Source organism: Sus scrofa, chromosome 1, assembly GCF_000003025.6.
Source record: "Sus scrofa isolate TJ Tabasco breed Duroc chromosome 1, Sscrofa11.1, whole genome shotgun sequence".
NCBI lineage: Eukaryota > Metazoa > Chordata > Mammalia > Artiodactyla > Suidae > Sus > Sus scrofa.
In genome coordinates, this window is record NC_010443.5 from 227,882,840 (window position 1) to 227,907,431 (window position 24,592).

At 39.0% G+C, this 24,592-nt stretch overlaps 1 protein-coding gene across 8 annotated transcripts in view; it reads right to left on the reverse strand.

The window, feature by feature from the left end:
- Positions 1-24,592, reverse strand: part of TRPM6 (transient receptor potential cation channel subfamily M member 6) — a 228,413-nt gene that overhangs the window by 73,329 nt on the left and 130,492 nt on the right. For all 8 annotated transcript variants that reach the window (XR_002336394.1, XR_002336392.1, XR_002336397.1 and 5 more), the window contains 10 exons: positions 16,566-16,734; positions 14,611-14,734; positions 12,263-12,335; positions 12,047-12,147; positions 10,643-10,777; positions 9,538-9,591; positions 6,405-6,545; positions 4,161-4,295; positions 1,566-1,846; positions 34-262 (listed from right to left, as the gene is read on the reverse strand). Coding sequence is in view for 1 of the 8 variants with exons in the window: in XM_021064975.1 (XP_020920634.1) it covers positions 34-262; positions 1,566-1,846; positions 4,161-4,295; positions 6,405-6,545; positions 9,538-9,591; positions 10,643-10,777; positions 12,047-12,147; positions 12,263-12,335; positions 14,611-14,734; positions 16,566-16,734 (1,442 nt within the window). In the remaining 7 variants the exon portion in view is untranslated. The remainder of the gene's footprint in view (positions 1-33; positions 263-1,565; positions 1,847-4,160; positions 4,296-6,404; positions 6,546-9,537; positions 9,592-10,642; positions 10,778-12,046; positions 12,148-12,262; positions 12,336-14,610; positions 14,735-16,565; positions 16,735-24,592) is intronic.

The following is a 24,592-nucleotide window of genomic DNA, read 5'->3' on the forward strand; positions in this document are numbered from 1 at the left end:
TAACATTCAACTCTAGAAAGCAAATAAATATACCTTTAACCAAGAATTTTTCCTCATTTTCAGTCGCCCCATCCACATATCTGTCAGTAGCATTTGGGTACAAGTATGTGAAACAAAGGGCCTCAATCCTCCAGAAACAGCCAGTTTCAAACAGGTAGCATTGCTCCAGTTCTTGAGTTCATAGGTCAACAGCTTCATGGCCATTCTTTCATTCTGTTTGAATGCCTTCTCCAACACGTCCAGGGCAAGCTGGCCAAACTGTCTGCAATGACACAGTAGTGAGTGGCGAAAATAAATGCAGGCGAGAGCCCTATAAAACCTTCAAAAAGATTAAATATGAGACTCAGAAAAGACCAACACAAAAGAAGGAACAGTAACTTAATCTCAGTTTGCAGAAATTATTTTAGAGAGATTGCTGCTTAGGAAATGGATTGTTCTCCCTTTCCTGGAGCAAGAGTTGGAGAGGGTTTCCACAGAAGCATAGAGAATTTGGCTTACACCAGGAGTGCATGAGATATTTATGGGGAGAAGTGACCCCACACAAGACAAGCTATACATGATTTGGTTTGGGGCTTCCTAATAAGACCAAATAAAGAATTTTTTTGACAGAAAAGACTATTTAAAAACATATAACCATTCAAGGAAAAGCTGTGGAAACTCCTCCTACCCCCTCAACCCTCGCCTGTTTAAAAAGATTTTACAAAATATACAGATGACTTAAGTAAGAAGCTAGCTGTGGAAACACTCCCAGGTGATTTTCTGGAAGGTTGTTTCTCTAAAAAGTAGATACTGTCATTCTCTGGAATTTTTTGATCAAAATTATAAATAAGTTTCTATTAATTCTAGCTTCCCTTCCTTCCCTACTTCTATAATGCTTTAATCAGAAAGTCAAACATGTCTAACTTTTCTATATTCCACTATCACTCTCTGGTAATTTAATACATAATATATTTATTTGTTTTCCTGCCTGAGAGGTACTTAAAGTAAACAATATTTTTTTTTTTTTTTAGGGCTGCATTCACGGCATATGGAGTTTCCCAGGCTAGGGATCGAATCGGAGCTGCAGCCATTGGCCTACACCACAGCCACAGCAATGCAGGATCCGAGATGTGTCTGCAACCTACACCACAGTTCACAGCCAACACTGGATCTTAACCCACTGAGCAAGGCCAGGTATCCAACCTGCATCCTCCTGGATGTTAGTCAGGTTTGTTAACCGCTGAGCCATGACGGGAACTCCAACAACAAAGTATTGATATAATGGTATCAAAGAGTTTGAGAGCTAGCAGGGACTTTCAAAATCACTCCAGTTAAGAAAGTTCTGAAATCTGGTCAAGTGACTTGACAATTAGCGAGAAGCTGAACTAGGACTAGAACCCAAGACTCCTGACTTGAAGCCCACTTCTCTTCCCCTTATTCATCAAGACTTTTATTTATGAAAGAGTCTATGAAACACATGGTTCCAAGTCTACTTGTCTGACAAGTTCTAAGGTGAGGGAGATAAATGTGTCTAACCATTTTAAGAACTGTTGATGTTTAATATCAAGTGAAAAGAAAACTCCTACTTTGAGTAATTTTTCAGCTCTTCTGAGGCATCATCCACCATGTTGCTCTCCTTGGCTTCGCGGGCCATTGCTCGGTAGAGTATACAAGCAATCACTGCCTTGACCGTGGCCTCCTCTCCATGCTGCCAGAAGAACATGGCCATCTTCTGCCTTTTCATGAGCACAGCCCACACCAGCAGGTCATTGTAAGGATAAATAAAGCCAGTAGACTCAGAGTCATCCGATACATTTTGTTCTTCTTTTGACTTCTTCTTTGACTTATGAAGGGCTACAGACTTTTCCTGTCAGAATATAAAAAAGGAATAGGTTTCCCAATAATCAGATGCAGGATGATCTATCTGATGAAACACATCAGGTATATTAGAAATATTTTTAAATCACTGAAAAGAGATGGACATAATATAGAACTTTATAAACCAGAAACCAAAATTTTGCCCTTTTATTAATCTTCTTCTTTTTGTATCCAATAGTTCCAGGATCTCTAGGCTGAGATGCCTTAAGTTCACTTAGCCCAAGTTAAAACACCATACCTTTGGAATACAGCCACTAACTATATGACAATTTTCAATTTTTCATGGAAATGGGCTTAAAAAAACATACTGGATAAATGGGAACAATTCAAAACCTCTAGCCTCATCTTACATATAGATTCATTATTTTTCTCTTAGAAAAAAAGAGTCACTAGTATTGCCAACATTCATCCAAATAGACTGGTTTTAATTTTGCTCTCCTTTATTCTGACTCTATTCCTCTAGTGATAACAGATAATGATGAAATCCTATTCTCTACCTGGTAAACCCACCCTTCAACACTCATCTCAAAACTCATTTTCTAACTCCCCAGAGTCTCCTATATCATTCTATAGGTGTCTCTATTTCCATGCTCATCATACTGCACTGTGGTTATTACTTTGGGAGGGTGGAGCCATTTCTCAATCATCATTAATATCTTCTCCAACACACCTGCAGCTCAAATTCAACCAAATGTCCAAAATAATGTCTGGCAAATAATAAGATTTAAAAATTATTCTTTTTAATTAAAGGGTAACATAGCAAAAATTATAATAAGCTTCCTTTACTTCTATAAATAAAGGGAATTCATGTCATTGATGAGGACCAAGGGTAGTTTTATGAAGTATCTTTTCATTCTAAGAGCTATGAAAAGCAAACCTATTTCAGCCAACATAGGAACAATTTGTATGGAAACTCTTGAACAAAAGCATTCATTCCCCAAAGGAAAGTGGGATTGAGGTAGTACAGGGAAGGGGACATAACACTGCTCATTCACACAAACACACACACATAAGTACACACACACACACACACACACACACACACACACACGCTATAATTATCATACTGTAATTGGGCTGCAATTGGTTTCAAAAAAGCCTCAAAGAAGAAAAAAGAAGATTCCAAGGAATGGATAAAGAAGATGTGGTACATATATACAATGGATTATTGCTCAGCCATAAAAAAGAATGAAATCATGCCATACGCAGCAACATGGATAGACTTATAAATTATCATACTAATGATAAGTGAATTTAGACAATGAAAGACAAACATCATATGATATCAATTACATGTGGAAGCTAAAAAAAAGTATACAAATGAACTTATTTCAGAACAGAAACAGATTCACAGACTTTGAAAAACTTATGGCTACCAAAGGGGACATGTGGGTAGAAGGGAGGCATGGACTGGGGGTTTGGGATTGGCATATGCACACTGAGTTATGTGGAATGACTGGCCAAGGGGGACCCGCTGTATAACACAAGGAACTCTACCCAATATTCAGTGCTAATACATGTGGGAAAAGAATCTGAAAGAGAATGAATGTGTGTACATGTATAACTGAATCACTTTGTTGTGTAGCAGAAATTATCACAACACTGAAAATTAACTACAATAAAGCTTTTAAAACAAATTAAAAAAAAAAAGAAGATGGAAAAAACAAAGAAACAGTCACCTCCAATTAGCATTGGGGAAAGAGGGATGAGGGTGCAATGTTGGGCTAATGGTTCCATTTAGTACCACCCCATGGAGCCTTCCTGAATGATCATCTGAACATAGCAGAAGTGGGAACAAGGAAGAAAGCCTGAAGTGCCAGCCCCAGCAATCATTTAGTTGCCTGTCCTGGGCGTTTGTACATCACCACTGCTAGAGAACAAACATACACCTTCTCATTTATGGTACTTGTAAATGGTCCCTCTCTTTGTGTCCCCCACTCTCAAACTTTAAATGAAGCAAAGATCTCAATCTACAAGAACAATTTTATTTTCAAATCTAAAAATAAAGTGGTGGAGTTCCCATCGTGGCTCAGGGGTTAATGAATCCGACTAGGAACCATGAGGTTGCAGGTTTGATCCCTGGCCTTGCTCAGTGGGCTAAGGATGTGGCATTGCCGTGGGCTATGGTGTAGGTCGCAGACACGACTCAGATCCCACATTGCTGTGGCTGTGGCTTAGGCCGGCAACAACAGCTCTGATTAGACCAATAGCCTGGGAACCTCCACAGGCTGAGGGTGTGGCCCTAGAAAAGACAAAAATAAGTAAATAAATAAATAAATAAATAAATAAATAAAAAGTGGTACCTTGACTTTGTAAGGCTGGGCAGTTCTAATGAACTGGGAATGCAGTGTGCTTTCTGTAGATTCATTTCTATTTCCTGAGCGGTGTCTCCGGTGAAGAGGCGGCTGGGAAAGGCTTTGAGCAAAAGTGGTCACTTGCTGACATTTATTTCATTTTTGAAATAAAAAGGGAAAAAGATGATTATAGTGGTAACAATCAGCACTGTATTTCTAGACAACAATACAAGTAAATACGGTATTGTAGCCTACCAAATATCCAATGGTTCTGTATCTCATCAGTGATTCGTAATTACTTATCCAACAGGGGCCTCTCATGATTCTCCTTCTTACTAAACACATTTATTTTCTAGCATCTTAAAGAACATGTTCTTTTGTTCCCTATTATATATCTGCATTCCTTTTCTATGTGGAAATTCCATTAGAATCGATAGATGTTCTATATCTGGAACAAGTTCAGAACAGGCAATAAAGATTCACAGTTCTGATAAGAAAAGTTTCCCATTCACGGTTCCAAGGTTAAGCTTAAGTTAGAAAGTTACGGAATTTCTCCGGGTGTTATATATCACTACTGGAATTCCAGGGGCTTGGCCCGATAACAATGTAATTAATTGCTTGTCAGCATGAACCTTTCATCAATGAGAAACAAAAACAAAAGAAAGCATTCTTAAAGGGACTGACATAAAAATACATGATATAAACCGTAGGCTTTGAATTACTTTATTTATTTACAGTTTGTTTTACAGGTATAAATTAGACATAGAAGTGATATGATCCAGATTTTTAAAGATAATACTCAAATTATCATTATTATGTGAAACACAACTCATAGCATCACTTGTAATAATCATAATGACTATTACTATTAAGTAACTCTATACCCTTTAATACCAGTAATATGGTATTATTTTCCAGGTATTATTTTATTTAACCCTTGTGATAAATTTATAAAAGGGGTATTATAATATTATTCCCATTTTATAGATGATGAAACTGATACAGAGAGGTTACGTTTTTCACACAGCCACTGATGAGCAGAAGTAAGAGTCAGTCCAAATCTTTCTGACTCCAAACCATGTATTCCTAACTGTTGCTATCTAATTTATTACCAAACACAATAAACTCTGTATTTCTTCACTAGAAAAGAATCAAGAGAAATAGGGAATTTCGTACCCATTTCTAGAGAGGGTAATAGGGGGACCGGCCTAGGGTGCTCCCCACTGGACTGCATCGAGGCCAAGTCCTAAACCTGCCACTGGTAACCTCGCAGTAAGGCCAATTTTGTTTACATGAAGGAGCTGATACCTCAAGGCAACCCTATAATGAAGAACATTTTCTCTCTGAGAGTGGGGTTTCATTCTGTTTGGTTTTCTCATCTCCTAAAGCTATGCTGGGTTTTCACTTCACCTCATTTTTTACAAATGAGAGTCAAAAGTAGCCTGTTATTCCAGACTTTTCATGTGATCTTATCCCAAAGTATTGTTCCAGTGTCATCCCTCACAACCTTCGGGAACTCCTTGTCCCTTGTCGCTGTAACACCGCACCCTGATGTCCCCGGTACTGTGCCTGTGTTCCTGCTCTCCTCTCAACCAAAAATGCCAACTACCTTTTCTAACATTTCCCTTATCTCCTGATAAGAAACAGGCTCTTCAGTTTGCTGATTGCCAATGGTAATTTTAGAAACAAGAAATGTTTTCTCTGCTAATTGACGAAACAGCAACTCTAATTTTACATCACTAGATTTTCAAAACTACTATGGAAAATAATACATGCGAAATATGTATTTTTACATGGTACTTCTGCATGCATCTTCCAATATAACCCCTACACAATTGTTCCAAGTGTGTCATCTCCAGGCTACAAGCTATTATGAGTTTATAGAGCTAACCCCATTAAGCTTTTCACTTCTGTATTTTCAAAAGAAAAAGAACTGATCATTTCTCTCTATAACATTTCTCACCACATACTTCTATGTCAGTATGGCACATTTTATATCCTGTTTTGTATTGTGACTAGTTATTCATAAATCTGTTTCCTCTAAGAGTTTCTAAACTTCCAACCTTTATGTCATCTCAGGCCACCATGCCAGCATCTAGCACAGTAATTTCCATGTATCAGATATTCAGTAAATGCCAATAAATAAAATGTCCATGTTGGACACTCTTCCCATCTAATCTTCCAAGCCAAATTTCTTAAAGTATAACTCTTAGTAATCCTTAATTTTACTAGGGTACTTTTCAATTACATTACCTTATGTTTTCTGTAGAGGTTGTTGTACAGGGCTCTGAATTTTTTTCTAGTGTAGCTACTGCGATATGCTCCACCAATGAGGTATTCTATTACCAGTCCAATGTCAATCAATGTTATTCTGTAGACTGGGAGAAGGGTATGCTGAAACAAAAACATGTAATAAATTATAACTGTTAGTTCTCTTGTTCTTTTTTGCCATGTCACTAGAACATAACCAAATCAACTGCAATGAGAGACACGCCCTTCAATCATCTTTACAAAGTAATCGACAAATATGGCCAGCTGTTGATACAACTTGCTTGTTCAGACAGGAAAAAAAATACTTAGCCTTGATATGTTTTTAGTGTCATAGACACGGAATGTCTGCTTAAAAGAGCTCATTCGCTCTCTTTTAATTTCTCTCTCTCTCTCTCATGAAAACATACGCTTTAGAATAATATTTAAAGAGAATATAAAAGATTGTTTTTAGGAGTTCCCTTGTGGTGCAGTGGGTTAAGGATCCAGCGTTGTCACTGCTTGGGCTGCTGCTGTGGTGTGGGTTTGATCCCTGGCCTGGGAACTTCCACAAACCTAGAGTGTGGCCAAAAAAAAAAGATTGTTTTTAACTGGAAATGATAGAACTGCTACAACAAAAGTATAATCACTGGAGGTATAGTGGAGGATCCAAAATTAACATTAAGTTAAATCTTCAGCCCCTCTCTCTGTTGAAATGGCTGTAACACTTTGTACTACATCATACACAAAATAAGAATATGAAGGAAGTAAAACAAATAGAAATAAGGAAAGTGAAACGGCAGAACAAAATGAGCTCTCAAACCATGACCAAATTTTATGGTTGGTAGGAAGCATGAGCAGCAGATTATGTACACAGTACACAGGTCTGAGTCTAAATGAAAATTATCTCCAGAGTTCCTGTCATGGTTCAGCTATAACAAAACTGACTAGGATTCATGAGGATGCAAGTTTTATCCCTGGCCTCAATCAGTGTGTTAAGGGTCTGGCATTGCCGTGGGCTTCAGTGTAGGTCGTAGACACACCCTGGATCCCCTATTGCTGTGGCTGATGTATTGTAGGCCTGCAGCTGTAGCTCTGATTCAACCCCTAGATTGGAGCTTCCATATGCTGCAGATGTGACTCTAAAAAAGTAAAATAAAATAAAATAAAACAAAGCAAAATAACATGAACAGATTGTGAATAATGTTCACAAAGCTTTGAACAAGAACGACATTTACATATATAAATACAGCACAGAGAACTCTATGCAATATTCTGTGATAATATATTTGAGAAAAGAATCTAAAAGAGAATGAATGTATGTATAACTGAATCACTTTGCTATACAGCAGAAATTATCAAACATTATAAATCAACTATGCTTCAATAAAACCTGAAAATATGAAAAAAGAAAGATGGTTACACATATAAATAAAGTAAAGAATTTCTCTTTTTCACATTCACAATTTACTTTTTTCAAGAAACACAAATAATGTTCTTATTTGCTGCTAGCTAAAAGCATATTTAACTGTTTCATTCCTTTTTCTTCAGCTTACTGTGATAGAATGAGAGTTGAAGGAAATAATCTAAGGAAAATCATTTTCACTTAGCTTCAGTCAATGCAAACTCAATTTACATCAGCATGTGCAGTTTTGTTTATGACTAATTTGCCAACTAAATGTCTTCCTCCACAATCCTTTCACCTTGGCTCTTCCACTTAGTAATCAGAAAGGCCACAATTTCTCCATCAAGATACCAGACTTAAAATATAAATAAATAAATTTTTAAAATTCAAAAAAGTATAAAAATTAAATAAAACATCAAAAAAGATACTAGACTTCAAAAAAAATGACAGAAGAATTTTTTAAAATGTGCTGCAGATGGATCTTAATCACAATGACAAAAAAACAATACTCCCAGTTTTCAGCAGGTGTAATTAAGAGAAGTTTCTTGGTAATTAAAAGAGAAGGAAAAAAATTAAAAAAGAGAAGGAATTAAGGCATAAACGTCTGTCAGAGTTGCAAAGTTTTGGTAAGTAATGGGGATCAGATGATTTTAGTTCTGATTTAACTAGAAGTTCAATGAGAACACCATGAACAAAATACAAGCAAAGGTACAGAGCAGAGGGATCCACCCTGGCTCCCTAGAACAGTGCTTAGATTCATAGAAATGAGAGTGCCCAAGTGACCACTCAGAGCTAGACCAATAACAAAAACAAAGGAAATCACATAAAATCCTTCAATAAAGACAAGAGAACCAGGAAGTTTCTCTATTTTCAGCAGGTATTATTATCATCATTGGCAATACTATTGTATCATGTTGAGCTAAAATTCTCCTTGGAAGTTTCTATGTCTCCAGTAGATCTTTTATAACAGAAAATAATTATTGGCTAATGCCCCTTACTTGGTAGGTCAAATCTTTAAAAATACAAAGCAAATAAGGACATGGAAACAACCCAAATGTCCATCGACAGATGATTGGATTCGGAAGATGTGGTATATATACACAATGGAATACTACTCAGCCATAAAAAAGAATGACATAATGCCATTTGCAGCAACATGGATGGAACTAGAGAATCTCATCCTGAGTGAAATGAGCCAGAAAGTCAAAGACAAATACCATATGATATCACTTATAACTGGAATCTAATATCCAGCACAAATAAATTATCTCCACAGAAAAGAAAATCATGGACTTGGAAAATAGACTTGTGGCTGCCTGATGGGAGAAGGAGGGAGTGGGAGGGATCAGGAGCCTGGGCTTATCAGACACAACTTGGAATAGATTTACAAGGAGATCCTGCTGAGTAGCATTGAGAACTACGTCTAGATACTAATATTGCAACAGAACAAAGGGTGGGGGAAAAAAAAGATGGTATACATGTAAGGATAACTTGATCCCCTTGCTGTACAGTGGGAAAAAAAATAAATTATAAAAAAATAATAAAAAATAATAATAATAAAAAGAAGGAAAAATATGAGCGTGGTTTAGTGATGAAATTATTCAGAGTCATGGGTGAGGAGTGCAGGTAATTTGCTAGCTAATTCAATTCTCATACTACAAAGAAAAAATTGCTAACACTTCACCACAAAGCTAAGACAATACAAGAATTTTAACACCTTCATAATTAGGTTACCTGTTTTACATCTCGGACAAGATGATGCAAGAGCATATTAGTTGGTCCTTGTTTCTATAATGAAGAACAAAAATAAGAATTTTAATTACCTTTTAATTACCATGTGTTAGGGAGGAAAAACACACTTTGTTTCAGAATGCATCATAATCCAGAACACTGAAAATTTTCTTCAACTTCAGTAATGAAGCTTAAGCCAAATTAATTCTAAGCAAGTTCCTTCCCAAGAGACGATATAATTAGATGAAGATATTTTTCAATGCAAGACATATCTATCTAGGTAGTAAGGCTTTAATTAACTTTACATAGCAAGAGGCAGGAATAAATTTTAACAAATCTATAACCATCCTTTATTATATATAAATCACACAATTACATTCCATTAACAAATATTTATTGAACACTCAACCTGTTCATACAAGCTACTGAGGGATTCAATGAAGAATATAAATACTTTCTTCATAGAGGTTTTACAATCTCGTAAAAGAGAGTGAGGACCCTTTTACACCAAAAATAACCAACAATATAAATAGGTATACACTAAAAAGAGTGGTGAATAATGTGTATTATAGGAGCAGATGACTGTTCTGGAGTAATCGAGAAGACAGGACTTGAATAGGGCTTTGAAGAAAGGGTAAGATTCAACGGCAAGGACACATATCTTCAGAGAGGTGCATGGCTTCAGCAACTGGTGTTTTTACAATGAGTAAGCCAGTCTAGTTTCAATAAAGGGTTGTCATGGGAAAGCTGCACGAACGGAATTTTAACCATGGCCTTAGGTTGAGATGCTTCTAATTGCTCAATAAAGCAATTGTTCTTATTTACATCCCTGGCTTAAACTATGGTACTACTACCCTTTTTATTAAATTACTTCATGCTTCTATTCTGTATACTTAATTAAAGTGGAAAACACAAAAATGACCATAGGATAAAATAGATTTAGTAGGAATGTTTCTACTATGGTTGAAAAGGCTGTCTCTCTATAGGCTATCTTTATACCTGAATATTTAAGGAGACTTGAATATTCAAGATATAGCTTAAGCTAAATCATAAGCTAATTAATAAAGAAAGCTTAAGGTGGTAACTGATGGAATGTTTCAGTACTCACTGTATTATAGAGCTCTTCCAGTCGAGAGATGGTAAGAAAGCGATGGAGGTTCACTCCATATTCTATTAAGAGCTTCACAAAATCCACCCGATCCATCACTAAAGCATCTAACATTGCTTGTTCCAGTGAGCCAGGCTTCAGAGGGCAGAAATAAATGAAACACAGAGACAATTAAGAAAGTATAAATAACTAAAGAATTACATGTATTTGAACTCAAAACTATACAGATAAAATAACCATAAAATACAATCTCGCTGAGAAATGTCCAGGACCAACCTAAAGATGTAACAAAAAGAAGGGCATTCCCATTGTGGCGCAGCAGAAACAAATATAATTAGCAACAATGAGGATATGGGTTCAATCCCTGGCCTAGCTCAGTGAGTTAAGGATCCAGCATTGCCTTCAGCTGTGGTGTAGTTTGCAGATGTGGCTTTGATCCCTTGTTGCTGTGGTTGTGGCGCAGACTGGCAGCTGTAGCTCTGATTCACCCCCTCGCCTGGGAACTTCCATATGCCTCGGGTGTGGCCCTAAAAAGGAAAAGATGTAACAAAAAGTAAACTGAAGGCATAAAAGACATCTTGAATAAATCTGTTATCAGATGGGAAGATTGACTATGGTAAAGATCTCGATGCTTCCCATATTAATGTTTGAGTTTAATAAAATTCTAAAAAAAAATTCTTGGTTTCTCCTTTTTTTTTTTTTTTTTTTTTTTTGGTAACTTGGCATGTTCCCATTCAAACTATACTTGACTTCCAGGTAAAATGGCAAATTAAATACACCCATATACTTTTTATGCCTACCTAAAACTCCACTAAAATTATAGTAAATAGATTTAAAAAAAAAAAAGAAAAGAAATGAATCCACAAGAACAAGGAGGTCAAAAGTGAAACATTTTAGAAGCTGGAAAGCCGGTGGTCAAGTGGTAATTGGCTTAGCAGTCCCTAAAAAGCTGAAAATGGAAAAAAGTCCAGAGCTGAACAAATTTATGCCACAGAATTCTGGCAGCATAAATGGCTAATGTTGGGACCTTCCTGGCATCTTCTCGTATTAACTTCCCTAACAGTAGCAGCAACTTTTGAGACAGAGGATTAGAGGATTCCTTTCTGGTACTGCAACTAGTACAGGAGAAAGTAAGAAATATACTAACCTCCCAGGCCCCCCAACAAATGGGAGCCAGATCACCCTACTGCAAAGCCCAAGCCTACAATGTCAGAATTTCTAAGTAGCTTGTTTTGAGGGAGGCAAAATAGATAAGCATCTTCGCTATCCCTGGGCACCCAGCCTCAGAGACGCTACCCTCACCCCTCCCCAAACCAGTCTATCTTTCCTCCAATTTAATCTTTTGCCCCTCCTAACAAACTAAACACACAACATGTCTTACAAATAACTTCATTTTCATTATACCTTCCAATGTTGTCCATGAATTAGGATATGTTTCTTGGCAATGTCCATCCTGTCCCAAGCCATTGCCAGATTTAATTGTTCTGATGCTGATAAATTTGTGCCTAGGGTAGAAAAAAGCAATCACATATTCTGTTTAAAATATCAACATAAAAAGCACAAAGTGCCATGGAATGTAGAGAAAAAGAGGAAAAACTGTAAACTTATTTAGACACTCACGCTTTAGCAGAGCTGTTAGGATTGCTAAATCAAGGTCCTGTGACTCCTCAGAATCAGCATCAAATATGATAATCTAAAACAGATGAAAAACAAATTCATACATTTTGGAAACTGGCGAAGAAATGCTTTCAAAAGTAAATACTCTTGAGCTAATAAATCAAGGAAAAAATTCTTCGTCAATGTCAAAATTATAAAGCTAGAAATGTTTTTACTAATAAAAGAGAAAAAACTTTTAAGTAGAGTAATGAAGAATTATATACATGCAGGAACAAAAAAAAAAAGAAAAATTTTAGGTATCCTAGAGAAAATATATGTGAAAGAATATTACTATATTGACTTACTATTCACATGCTATAATGAAAAGAAACTCAGTGTTAATTTCTCATGTAAAGAAAACTATTCCTGGAGTTCCTGTTATGGCGCAGCAGAAAAGAATCTGACTAGGAACCATGAGGTTTCGGGTTCGATCCCTGGCCTTGCTCAGTGGGTTAAGGATCCGGTGTTGTTGTGAGCTGTGGTGTAGGTCGCAGACGCAGCTCAGATGTAGTGTTGCTGTGGCTGTGGCATAGGCCAGTGGCTATAGCTCTGATTTGACCCCGAGCCTGGGAACTTCCATATGCCGAGGGTGTGGCCCTAAAAAGCAAAATAAAAAAACAAACAAAAACTACTTCTTATTTTGAATGGATATGATATGAGATCCTTCTGTTCACAAAGCTTTAGAACTAAGACTTTTGCTTTGTAATGAGAAATGAATCCTTAAGGATTTGTCGTAAAATAAGTGAGGCAATTACAATGTACCCAGTGAACAAGTACAATGGATGGAACAGACACCCTCACAGTGTCAAAGTGCCCAGTGCCTCCTGGAGTGCAAATGATTTTTTTAAAAAAACAAATAAGGACATTATTTATGATTACAAAAGCTCTCCTGCTATTAATGAATGTTTCTCAGTCTTTTCGGATGAAAATACATTACATGGTAGAGGGAGCTGTTCAACAAAAAAGAGCCAAGATTGCAAAGTTCTAGCCCCAGAGAGGCCACTAACTAGTCAGTTCTGGTTATATCTTAAAGCCACTGCATCTCAGGTTCCTAAACCACAAGACGAGAGGAACTAAATAATCTCTAAAGTCTCATAAGGATAGAAAAATTATGCTTCTATAATTCACACCCTTGACCTAACAGCCCCTTCATATGCATGAATATAATCAACCCTCAACTGTGTAGGAGCTGAGAACCTAATTTCTATAACCTGAAAACCCTTAGTTGCCTCTTCTTGCTCCCTCTTGATTATTACACCGCTTCTTGGTCACTCTCTTCGATGAAAGGAAGAGGTAAATATAAGGGTGATCTATTTAACATGTCCTTTTCTCAACCTACTGACTTAGTGTGGGAAACATAAACCGTGCACACGATTTCAATTGTTGAGTACAGTTTCAGTTCTCCTATTTCATAAATGTATAACTCTGGCCAAATCGCTTAAATTCTCTAGGCTTTAGCTTCATAATCTCTGAAAGTAAAATAAAAAATCACTGCCACTCATGGAGCTATTTCAGTTGAAAAGATACACACTGAAAGCACATTGCTAATTGTAGACATGGTTGTTATTTGTCTTGTTATTAGGTCAACTAAAATCCCCAAGGGTTTTTCACATCCCTTTAGCCATGCTCAGTCTAGACTGAACTTCTTCAATCCGTTTTTTTTTTTGAGTCCAGGTGCATTAGAATTACCAAAATCTTGTATGATCTGGGAAAATCACTATGAATCATAACATGCTTGCTATATTTACTATAACTGTCAGCTAAGTTATATATATATCATCCAAGTCAGTGACAAAAAATTTTGACCAAAGTACCCTAAAACACTAAAATCTTTTCTTGAATCTGTATCATATTCCTAGCCCATAGTCTGTAGCTTCCTTCTTCTGAGAGTATATTCTCACATTTCCACGATCCACTACATCTCCAGTGACCCCTGTAGGATATACTGAAGTTACTCTGATATGTTCATCTAAGCCCACAGACTATGTGAGACATGGAACTGTTCCTTTTCCCTCCTAAAATATTTATGTGTCATTTTCACTCAATTTGATCACTTTTCTGTAATATTGTTATATTATCTAAGTGCTTTCGCCCAGGTACCAGGAATTTGAAGAATGGTGGGAGGCGGGGGGGTGGGGTGGGGGTGAGGAGGAAGGAACAAGAAGCCAAGTTTCATCAACGTCAGGGTCAAGTTCTGTGGAGTTATATATAATATCAAGGTAAAAACGAAAAAAAAAAGTGAAAATAAATATCAGAGTTGTTAGACAGCCGCGTTTTTTACATCGGTTGTGTCATCAACTCATCATACTCACAGAATCCCTGTGCACCATACACTCCATTAGAATTTGGAAAAGGTGCTTAGACTGTTTAAGACTAAAGTTGAAAGTGTTCTGAATCATGCAGATGATCTCCTCCTTCACCTGAGGGCGCAGGGTCCTAGGGGAGAGAGGAATGGTAGTGACTGGACACAACGCAGAGAGGGAGATGAGCCAGAAATATCAACATAAGTACAACATCCCTGCAGCTGTTCCTTCCAACCTAGGTTTCTATGGACAGTTCTGCCAAAAGACAAATGCATGGGAAGCAAAGTAAAGCAGCACCACCAGGAAAAGGCTGAATAGAAAGGGAGAATAGGAGTTCCCGTCGTGGTGCGTCGGAAACGAATCCAACTAGGAATGAAGCCATTGCAGGTTCGATCCCTGGCTTCGCTCGGTGGATTATGGATCTGGTGTTGCTGTGAGCTATGGTGTAGGTCGCAGACAGGGCTCAGATCCTGCGTTGCTGTGGCCGTGGTGTAGGCCAGAGGCTACAGCTGTGGTTAGACTCCTAGCCTGGGATCCTCCATATGCAGCAGGTACAGCCTTAAAAAGACAGAAAAAAAAAAGAAAAAGAAAAAAGAAAGAAAGGGAGAATGGGCTGATCTGCCATGCTCCTGAGAAGGACGCCCTTGGGGCAGGGTTCTCAATCTCATATATTTCCAGGGGTCTGTGAAATTGCCAGAAGTTATGAGCATCATTCTTTTTTTTCTCTTTTTGCCTTTCCTAGCTAGGGCTGCTCCTGCAGCAAAAGGAGGTTCCCAGGCTAGGGGTCTAATCGGAGCTGCCGAGCCTGCGCCAGAGTCACAGCAACTTGGGATTTGAGCCTCCTCTGCAACCTACACCACAGCTCACAGCAACACCAGATCCTTAACCCACTGAGCAAGGCCAGAGACCAAATCCGCAACCTCATGGTTCCTAGTCAGATTCGTTAACCACTGAGCCACGACAGGAACTCCAAGCATCATAATTCTTAAAGAAGCTAAAACTCCAAAAGGTTCAAGAATCACTCATTTAGGATACCCTAAGGAAAGAGAGAGATTTAAAAGAACAGGAAGGGGTTAGAGGGTGGAGCAGAGGCTGAGGACTGAAAGGGGAGAGAAACTGTAAGGGAAAAGCCATCAGAGAACAATTATAACATAAGCTACAAATGAATGTTTATTAAATAAATTAGTGAGGTCATTTCAGTTTGTAATTGTACTTGCACAATAGAAATATCATGCTTCTGAAATTGGAAGAGTAACACTGAGTATAGGGATGGCTAGAAAAAAACTACCATATTGTTTTGAAAAAGAGAAAGAATTAAAACCTCGAAGAATTCAGTTGTGGCTCAGTGGTAATGAGCCCAACCAGTATCCATGAAGAGCAGGTTTGATTCCTGGCCTCGCTCAGTGGGTTAAGGATCCAGCATTGCCATGAACTGTGGTGTAGGTCACAGACATGGCTCAGATCTGGCATTGCTGTGACTGTGGCATAGGCCAGTGGCTACAGCTCCAATTCGACCCCTGGCCTGGGAACTTCCATATGCCATGAGTGTAGCCCTAAAAAAACAAAAACAACAACAACGAAAACTCAAGTAAGTACATCTTATGCTACAAAAAATGTCAGAATGTCTATTTCCCAAATTTCTGCTATTTTACAAACAGCAACTGAATTTGAAGGTGATCTGGGGCCACAGCAGTCTCTGCCCTCACTGCCCCTGGATGTTTTTTCTCTAAGCTGAAACAAGGCTCGAGGTCCTTGCAAGAGACAGGCCACTCTTCATATAAGGAGAGTAACTTGCATCTTTGGAGGGCATTTTGGCGTTGCTTTATAAATACAAAAACCACTGTAAAATGAACTCCAGTCTCTCCTCCAAGGATATCCAGCGCACATGAAAGCAGAGCTGGAAGAACTAAAATGGAAAAATAAGGAGTCAGCGGAGTTTCAGAAATGAACAGTCAACAACTCACCCCTCGTCTGCTAAGTGCTTGTGGGTAAAGGCCAGGAGGTCAGCGGCCCGGCCTGTGCCCTCACACACCACCACTGGGTCTTTGTCTTTCACAGTCTCCCACACCGAAAGGATGACGTTGGGACCACCTTCCACCACCAGTCCCACCACGGGCACGCCTTGTCTTGAGCCTATTTCAGATGAAAACATCAAACTGTTATAAAGGAACCTCAGCCAATGGGCAATTCTGATTTCCAGACACAAGTCTTTCAATGATCATATATATTCACTGCTTGCACTAGCCCCTCTCTCTTTGACTCAGGGCTTGCTTAGTTCAAGACCAAGCCAGAAGCTTGGACTTTAAATAAAAGTAGCACAAATGTGGTGAGAGCATCTTCTCCCAGTTAAAAAGGTAGCTAAAGGCTTTCAGTAATTAAAAAAAATAACAAGTAGTAGTTTTCAAGAAATTTTAACTTATTGTGGAAATTTTCAAATGCACCTAAAAGAAAATAGAATGATATAGTGGATCCCAATGTATCCACCACTTCCCTCCAAAAATAATCAAACCTTTGCTAATTCAATCAACTTTTAATAGTGGTGATTTTTTTTTTTTTTTTTTGATTTTAGGTCTGAACCTGAGGCAGGAAATTCCCAGGCTAAGGGTCAAATCAGAGCTACAGCTGCCAGCCTCACCACAGCCAAGCCACGTCTGCGACCTACACCACAGTTCACGGCTATGCCGGATCCTTAACCCACTGAGGGAGGCCAGGAATCGAACCCGAATCCTCATGGATCCTAGTCGGGTTCCTTAACTGCTGAGCCACAAAGGAAACTCCTAATTGTGGTTATTTCTAAGAAGAGAATGGGATGGGTAACCTTCAAAGACTTAAAACATGGAGTTCCTGTCATGGCTCAGTGGTTAACGAACCCTACTAGCATCCATGAGGACACAGGTCAGTCCCTAGCCTTGCTCAGTGGGTTAAGGATCTGGTGTTGCCGTGAGCTGCTGTGTAGGTCGCAGATGCAGCTCCGATCCGGCATTGCTATGGCTCTGGCATAGGGCCACCACTATAGCTCCAATTTGACCCTAAACTGGGATCCTCTATATGCCACCGGACATTTTTTTTGTCTTTTGTTGCCGTGAGTTATGGTGTAGGTCGCAGACACAGATTAGATCTGGTGTTGCTGGGGCTGTGGCGTAGGCTGGTAGCTGCAGCTCTGATTTGCCCCTAGCCTGGAACTTGCACATATCACGGGTGTGGCCCTAAAAAGACAAAAATAAATAGATAGATATTAAGTGAACAAAAGTTACAGCATGATATGCCCAGTATGATTTAAAACTTTAAAACCATATATGTGGATATATATTTTATATAAACATATGCACATATCTATATGTATATCATGTTATATGAATGACCAGAAAACTCCATAAGGATATACATAAATTATTAACAGTGAAGAAGGAAGGGAAGGATTCAGGAATATGTAAACAGTTTATTCTACAGATTTCTCATTTAACTTTTACATCATATGTGTATTGATGTATTTAAATCAAATTTTTTTTTCAAAAGAAGGAAAAATCAGCAGGCAACACCCACACTCACATGTGAGCAACAGAAGACTTCATTCTGGGCCCCAGGTTCTGCAGCAACCTCCTCTGGCAATACCCCTCCCCTCACAGTGAGGAATCTACAGGGTCAAGGGTCAAGGGAAGGCTGTGCACACCCTCTTACAGGACAGCCTTGAAACCTAAAATCCTTGCTTCCAGGGGTTGCCTGAACCTCAAACCTGGCCTTTCAGCTAAATATGAAAAGGTAAAAGTATTGAACATTATTCTCATTTTTGATTTTTTCGTTTGTCTTTTTAGGGCCATGCCCACAGCATATGGAAGTTGCCAGGCTAGGGGTCGAATTGGAGCTACAACTGCCAGCCTACACACAGGCATAGCAATGCCAAATCTAAGCCACTTCTTCAACATACACTGGCTCATGGCAACACCAGAACCTCAACCCACTAAGGGAGGCCAGGGATTGAACTCACATCTTCACAGATACTAGTCGGGTTCATTACTGCTGAGCCACAACGTGACCTCCCTGTTGCTTTTTGTTCATGTCTGAGGCATGTGGAAGTTCCTGGGCCAGAATCAAACTGAAGCCACAGCAGTGCAATGCTGAGTCCTTAATGGCTAGGCCACCAGAGAAACTCCTATCCTCTTGTTACTTTTGATTATTAGCTTAATTGAAAGTTTTTAAATATTTAAACTAGAGTACATGGGCTTCCATCGGTACTTACATCTGTCCTAACTCCACAAATGCTAAGAATGGGGGCCTGACAGCAGGCATCTAAATGCCTCGTTCACCATATTGAATTGCTTTGACATTTTCCTTCCTTTCCTTTTCCACACACCTCCACCTCCTTATTATTTTTTCTCTATCACTAAAAATGAAACCTAAGATACACCATCTGATAGGCATAGGGTTCTTTTAAGAACATTGTCTCATAAAAACTAAATGGTGAAAATGGTTTCTTAAGGCATAATATCAATAGAAGAAAATTTAGATAAATATTTCCTTAATTATAAAAACATTGAAATCAATGGAAAAAACTTTTTAAAGAGAATGTCTTATATCCTTTATGATGAAATACTATGCAGCCATTAAAAATGTGCTGAATTATCCTTATTTTTAAGGAAATACATCCACCTTTAGTGGAAATGGATGAGAAGACAACAAAAGATATTATATGATCCCAGTGTACATTTTAAATGTTCTTTCCATATATATATATAAATATATATATATATAAATATATATATTTATATATATATAAAACTTCTGAAAACATATGGATGAGAAAATTAAAGGATGTTTATTTTTGATAGTGAGGTTATGGAAAGCTTCCTTCTGTGTTTTCTTTCTGTAACTGAATATACATTATATAACACTTTTATCATCAGAAAAAGAAATCAATAAGGTTATTTGGCAGGAGAGGAAAAGAATTCAATTTCTGCTAAGTACATCTTTTTTAAGCAATAACTAATCCTCACCAAAAACAAATTTTTATGATTTTCACCAAAAGGATCTCAGTGACACTACTAATTAAATTTTATTTAAAAGAAAAAAAATCTATAAAGTTCTTGCTGACAAATCTCAGGAGAGAGCTGCCTCTAGTCCAGGCTCTCAGGTTAGACAGGAAGACAACATTACAGCTCCAAATGAGAAGCTATCCGGGAAAGGGTGCTCTTCTCCATCAATACTTGGATTATTCCCCTTGTGTATCAGTAGTGACAAACCCTACTAGTATCCATGAAGACTCAGGTTCAAACCCTGGCCTCTCTCAGTGGGTTAAGGATCCGGCATTGCTGTGAGCTATGGTGTAAATTACAGATGTGGCTTGACTCTGGAGTTTCTGTGGCTGTAGCATAGGCTGGCACCTGCAGGTCCAATTTGACCCCTAGCCTGGGGACTTCCATATGCTGAGAGTGCCCTAAAAAGACCAAAAAAAAAAAAATACTTTGATTATGAACACATGTAAAGCCACTAATCCTATGCTTTCCATCCTGACAGGCATACATCACAGGAACTGACACTGGCCATGTTTCAAATGGATGAACCCTGGGATCTCTATAGCAACTTTATCAAGTTGGTTTTTTTTTGTTGTTGTTGTTGTTTTTTTTGTAATTGCTCTCTCCCAATATCAAGGCTTTACAAGGGACTCCAAGAAGTGCAGCTGAAAAGAAATGAGAGCATTCAAGAAGAGTTTTTTTGTTTGCTTTTTTTTTTTTTTTTTTTTTTAAGAGCCGCACCCACAGCATATGGAGGTTCCTAGGCTTGGGGTCGATTCAGAGCTGTTGCTGCCAGCCTACGCCAGAGCCACAGCAACACCAGATCCAAGCCTCATCTGCGACGTACACCATAGCTCACAGCAATGCCAGATCCTTAACCCACTGAGCAAGGCCAGGGATCGAACCCGCAACCTCATGGTTCCTAGTCAGATTTGTTTATTTTCATTTCATCCAGGTAAATTCCTTTTTAACAACTTACAGAATGGAAGAAAATAGTTTCAAAGGATGCAACTGACAAAGGCTTAATCTATAATAATACACGAACAACTTATACGACTCAACAGCCAAAAAACAATAACCCAATTGAAAAATGGGTAAAAGATCTTTTCCCCAAAGAAGATATACAGATGGTCCACGGGCACGTGAAACAATGCTCAACATCACTAATTATTAGAGAAATGCAAATTAAAACTACTATGAGGTACCACCTCACACTGGTCAGAATGGCCATCATTAAAAAGTCAACAGGAGTTCCCGTCGTGGTGCAGTGGTTAAGGAATCCGACTAAGAACCATGAGGTTGAGGGTTCGATCCCTGGCCTGCTCAGTGGGTTAAGGATCTGGCATTTCTGTGAGCTGTGGTGCAGGTCGCAGACGCAGCTTGGATCCTGTGTTGCTGTGGCTCTGGCATAGGCCAGTGGCTACAGCTCCGATTAGACCCCTATCCTGGGAACCTCCATATGCCGCGGGAGTGGCCCAAGAAAAGGCAAAAAGACAAAGTAAAAATAAAAATAACAAGTCAACAAATAACAAATGCAGGAGAGGGTGTGGAGAAAATCCTTCTTTGTTGCTGAGAAAGTACACTGGTACAACCAGTATGGAAAACAGTAGGGAGGTACCTCAGAAAACCACGTAGAACTACCATGTGACCCAGAAATATGACCTGGACAAAAGTGTCATTGAAAAAGATACATACAGCTGTATTTTCATTGCAGCACTATTCACAATAGCCAAGACATGGAAACAACCTAAACATCCATGAACAAATGAATGGATTAAGAAGATATGGTGTACATACACACACACACACACACACACACACACACACACACACACACAATGGAATACTACTCAGCCATAAAAAATAACGAAATAATGCCATTTGCAGCAACATGGATAGAACTAGAGACTCTCATACTAAGTGAAGTAAGTCAGAAAGAGAAAGACAAATACCATATCACTTATATCTAGAATCTAATATATGGCACAAATGAACCTATCTACAGAAAACAAACAAACTCATGGACTTGGATAACAGCTTTGTGGTTATCAAGGAGGAGGGAGAGGGAATGGGAAGGACTGGGAGTTTGGGGTTAGTAGATGTAAACTATTGCATTTGGAGTGGATAAGTAATGAGATCCTGCTGTATAGCACAGGGAACTATACTAATCACTTGTGATACAACATGACTGAGGATAATGTGAGAAAAAATATATATAATAAGTGGATTACTTTGCTGTACAGCAGAAATTGATAGAACATTATAAATCAACTATAATAAAAAAAAAACTTCAGAAAGCCCCCTAGTGAGTTCATCGGTATGAAGATCAGCTTTGATACTTAAAGAATTTTGTGTTTGTTGGGGCCTTTTTTAATTGTCTTTTTCTTTCTTCCTTCCTTCATTTCTCATTCCTTTCTTCTTTTCTGTGTGTGTGCATGCATGTGTGTGTTTAAGTTTTTGCTATTTTCCTGTCAGTTCTCTGTGAATAATAAATGTTACCAATCCATTGGAATTGACTCCACATTATCTCTTCACAGATAGCAAAACCCTCCAAATAAATCCTAAATTTCACAGTCTGAAAATAGAAATGTCAGTCACATATGCTGACATGCAAACTCAGGGCTATCTTCTTTCATCTACAAAGGGATAATCAGCAGAAAATAAGAAAAAAGAGACTTTGCTCTCATGGGGCATACATTATAATGCTGCACAGAACCCTGGGCACAAATGGAGAGCTCAGGTCCACAGAAGCTGTAACCAAGCAGGGCCCCATGGGGCCTCTGGGCAGAAAAGCCTTTCTGTGTCCCCCATTTCTTATTTTTAGAAAACGGGCCTGATTTAGCCTTCATGACCTTCCCTGAGTTCCAAGTAATCGAGTAAGGAAGGGGATGCAAAGACAAAAGAGGAACAGTCACGAAACAATAATACGGCCTTGTGACAGAATCCTCATTCCCTCTCAAGAGATACGCAAAATGACGTAGGCATCTTATTCACCTAAGAGAAAAGTTACATTCCTCATGCTTTTTTCAGAAATGAATACTTTAAAACTGAACAGCTTAGAGTAATTCCTTGTCCTTCTCCCTAGATAAATTGTACCCTAAACATAATCACCCATAAGCTAAATAATAGGGACCATGAGCACAATTAAGCCTGTGGGTTAAAGATTATTCGCACATAATGTTCTTTAGGAACTTTCCTGGTTTGTTCTGATTTCTGATCAATATGCCCTTTTCGCAAGTACTGTTATTCTAGGCAATAAACCAGAATACCACCATCACGATCACGCCGAGATGGCAGGGCATCAGCTTTGATGACTTATGTTCCCCCAAAGGAAGAAGAATGCATGTCTGTCCCAATCCTGATTCCTATCTGAAAATCTATTTTTCTCCTTTTTACTATAAAACTCCCTACAAGTCTTCCCAATGGAGTAGACAGTCTTTAAGGTATTAGCCAGCTGTGGCCTCCTTTGCCTGGCAAAGCAATAAAAGCTATCTTTTTCTCCTTCACCCAAAACTCTTGTCTCCGTGTTTCTATTCAGCACTGGTGGACAGAAGCTGAGGCCAAGTTTCTACAACAAGGCAACAGGACCTTTCAAATAACTGATAGTTCAGATCCCTGCAGGGCTTTCCCTGCAGGGCAATCTCTACCTGCACCCCCCCCCGCCCCTCCTCCATGGGTCTCTCTCCCAGCTGGCCACCCCTCCTCCAGGACCACATACCAGATGTTTTCTCCCTGTTCCATTCCTGACCTAAAAGAGCCTTCAAACTTCACTCACACTAAGCTCTTAATGACTAGCAACAACTTAGAGTCTCTCTCCCTGCCCCCACCCCAAACAGGAGAAGACCCCTGTGCCAAAGAAGTCTAAAAGGAAAGAAACACATTTACTGAGGACATATTATGTACCCAATACTTTTCCAGGCACATCTGACAGACCTAATCTCTTCTAACTCTCACAACAAAAAGCAGAGGTAGATTTTCTTCCATTTGGTAAGAAAACAATTTGACAGATAATTTCATTGCCCAAGGCCAGAGGCAGTAAATGTCAGAGCTTTGATCCATCTGACCTCACTACATTCTGCTGCCTCAAAGGACCCAGGTCAAAAATTCAGCAAATTCAAAGGATGTTCAGCAATTTCCAGCTCAAAGTCAAAGACTGATGAAGATAAGCCCTCCCCACCCCCACCCCCACAGCCTTCCCAATTCTTTCCATCTCTGCCCAGAGAGTGGGAGTATTTTGTGGAAGGTTATATCACCAAAAGAGGAAGGAGCCAAAAGGAATCTGACTGGTATCCATGAGAACTTGGGTTTGATCCCAGATCTCACTGAGTAGGTTAAGGATCCGGCATTGCCATGAACAGTGCTGTAGGTCACTAACATGGCTTGGATCCTGCATTGCTGGGGCTAGGGTGTAGGCTGGCTGCTATAGCTCTGATTCAACCCCTAGCCTGGGAACTTCCATAGCCACAGGTACAGCCCTAAACAAACAAACAAACAAAAACAAATCAATAAAAAAAAAAAAAAGAGGAAGGAGCCACCTCTGCTCCAGGCAGCACCCAACCCTTCTTCCTCCCTTTAAGGATTCTCTCCTCTGCACCCAAGGACACTCACTGATTCTGCCCCCCATCTCTCTTCTCCTCCTTCAAACACTACCAAAACAGCCATCTCAAAGCACATCATCAATACCTTCAAAAGTCCCTAGCTCTAAAAGTCCTGATCTCAGGGTTCCTCCTGTGGCACAGTAGGTTAAGAATCTGATTGCAGAGCTCAGATTGCTGCTGAGGCAAGGGTTCAGTCCCCAGCCTGAGAACATCCATGGGCCGAGAGTATGGCCATAACTTTTTTTTATTTCAACCCTTCCCTGAGTAGGACCACCCCACCCATGTATGAAAATCATCGTCCCTGTCAAGGCTCATACCCCTACTCTTCTCAGTCTAGTCCTCTTACTGCTCCTCAGCAAACCCCATCTCCAGATCACTGCCTCT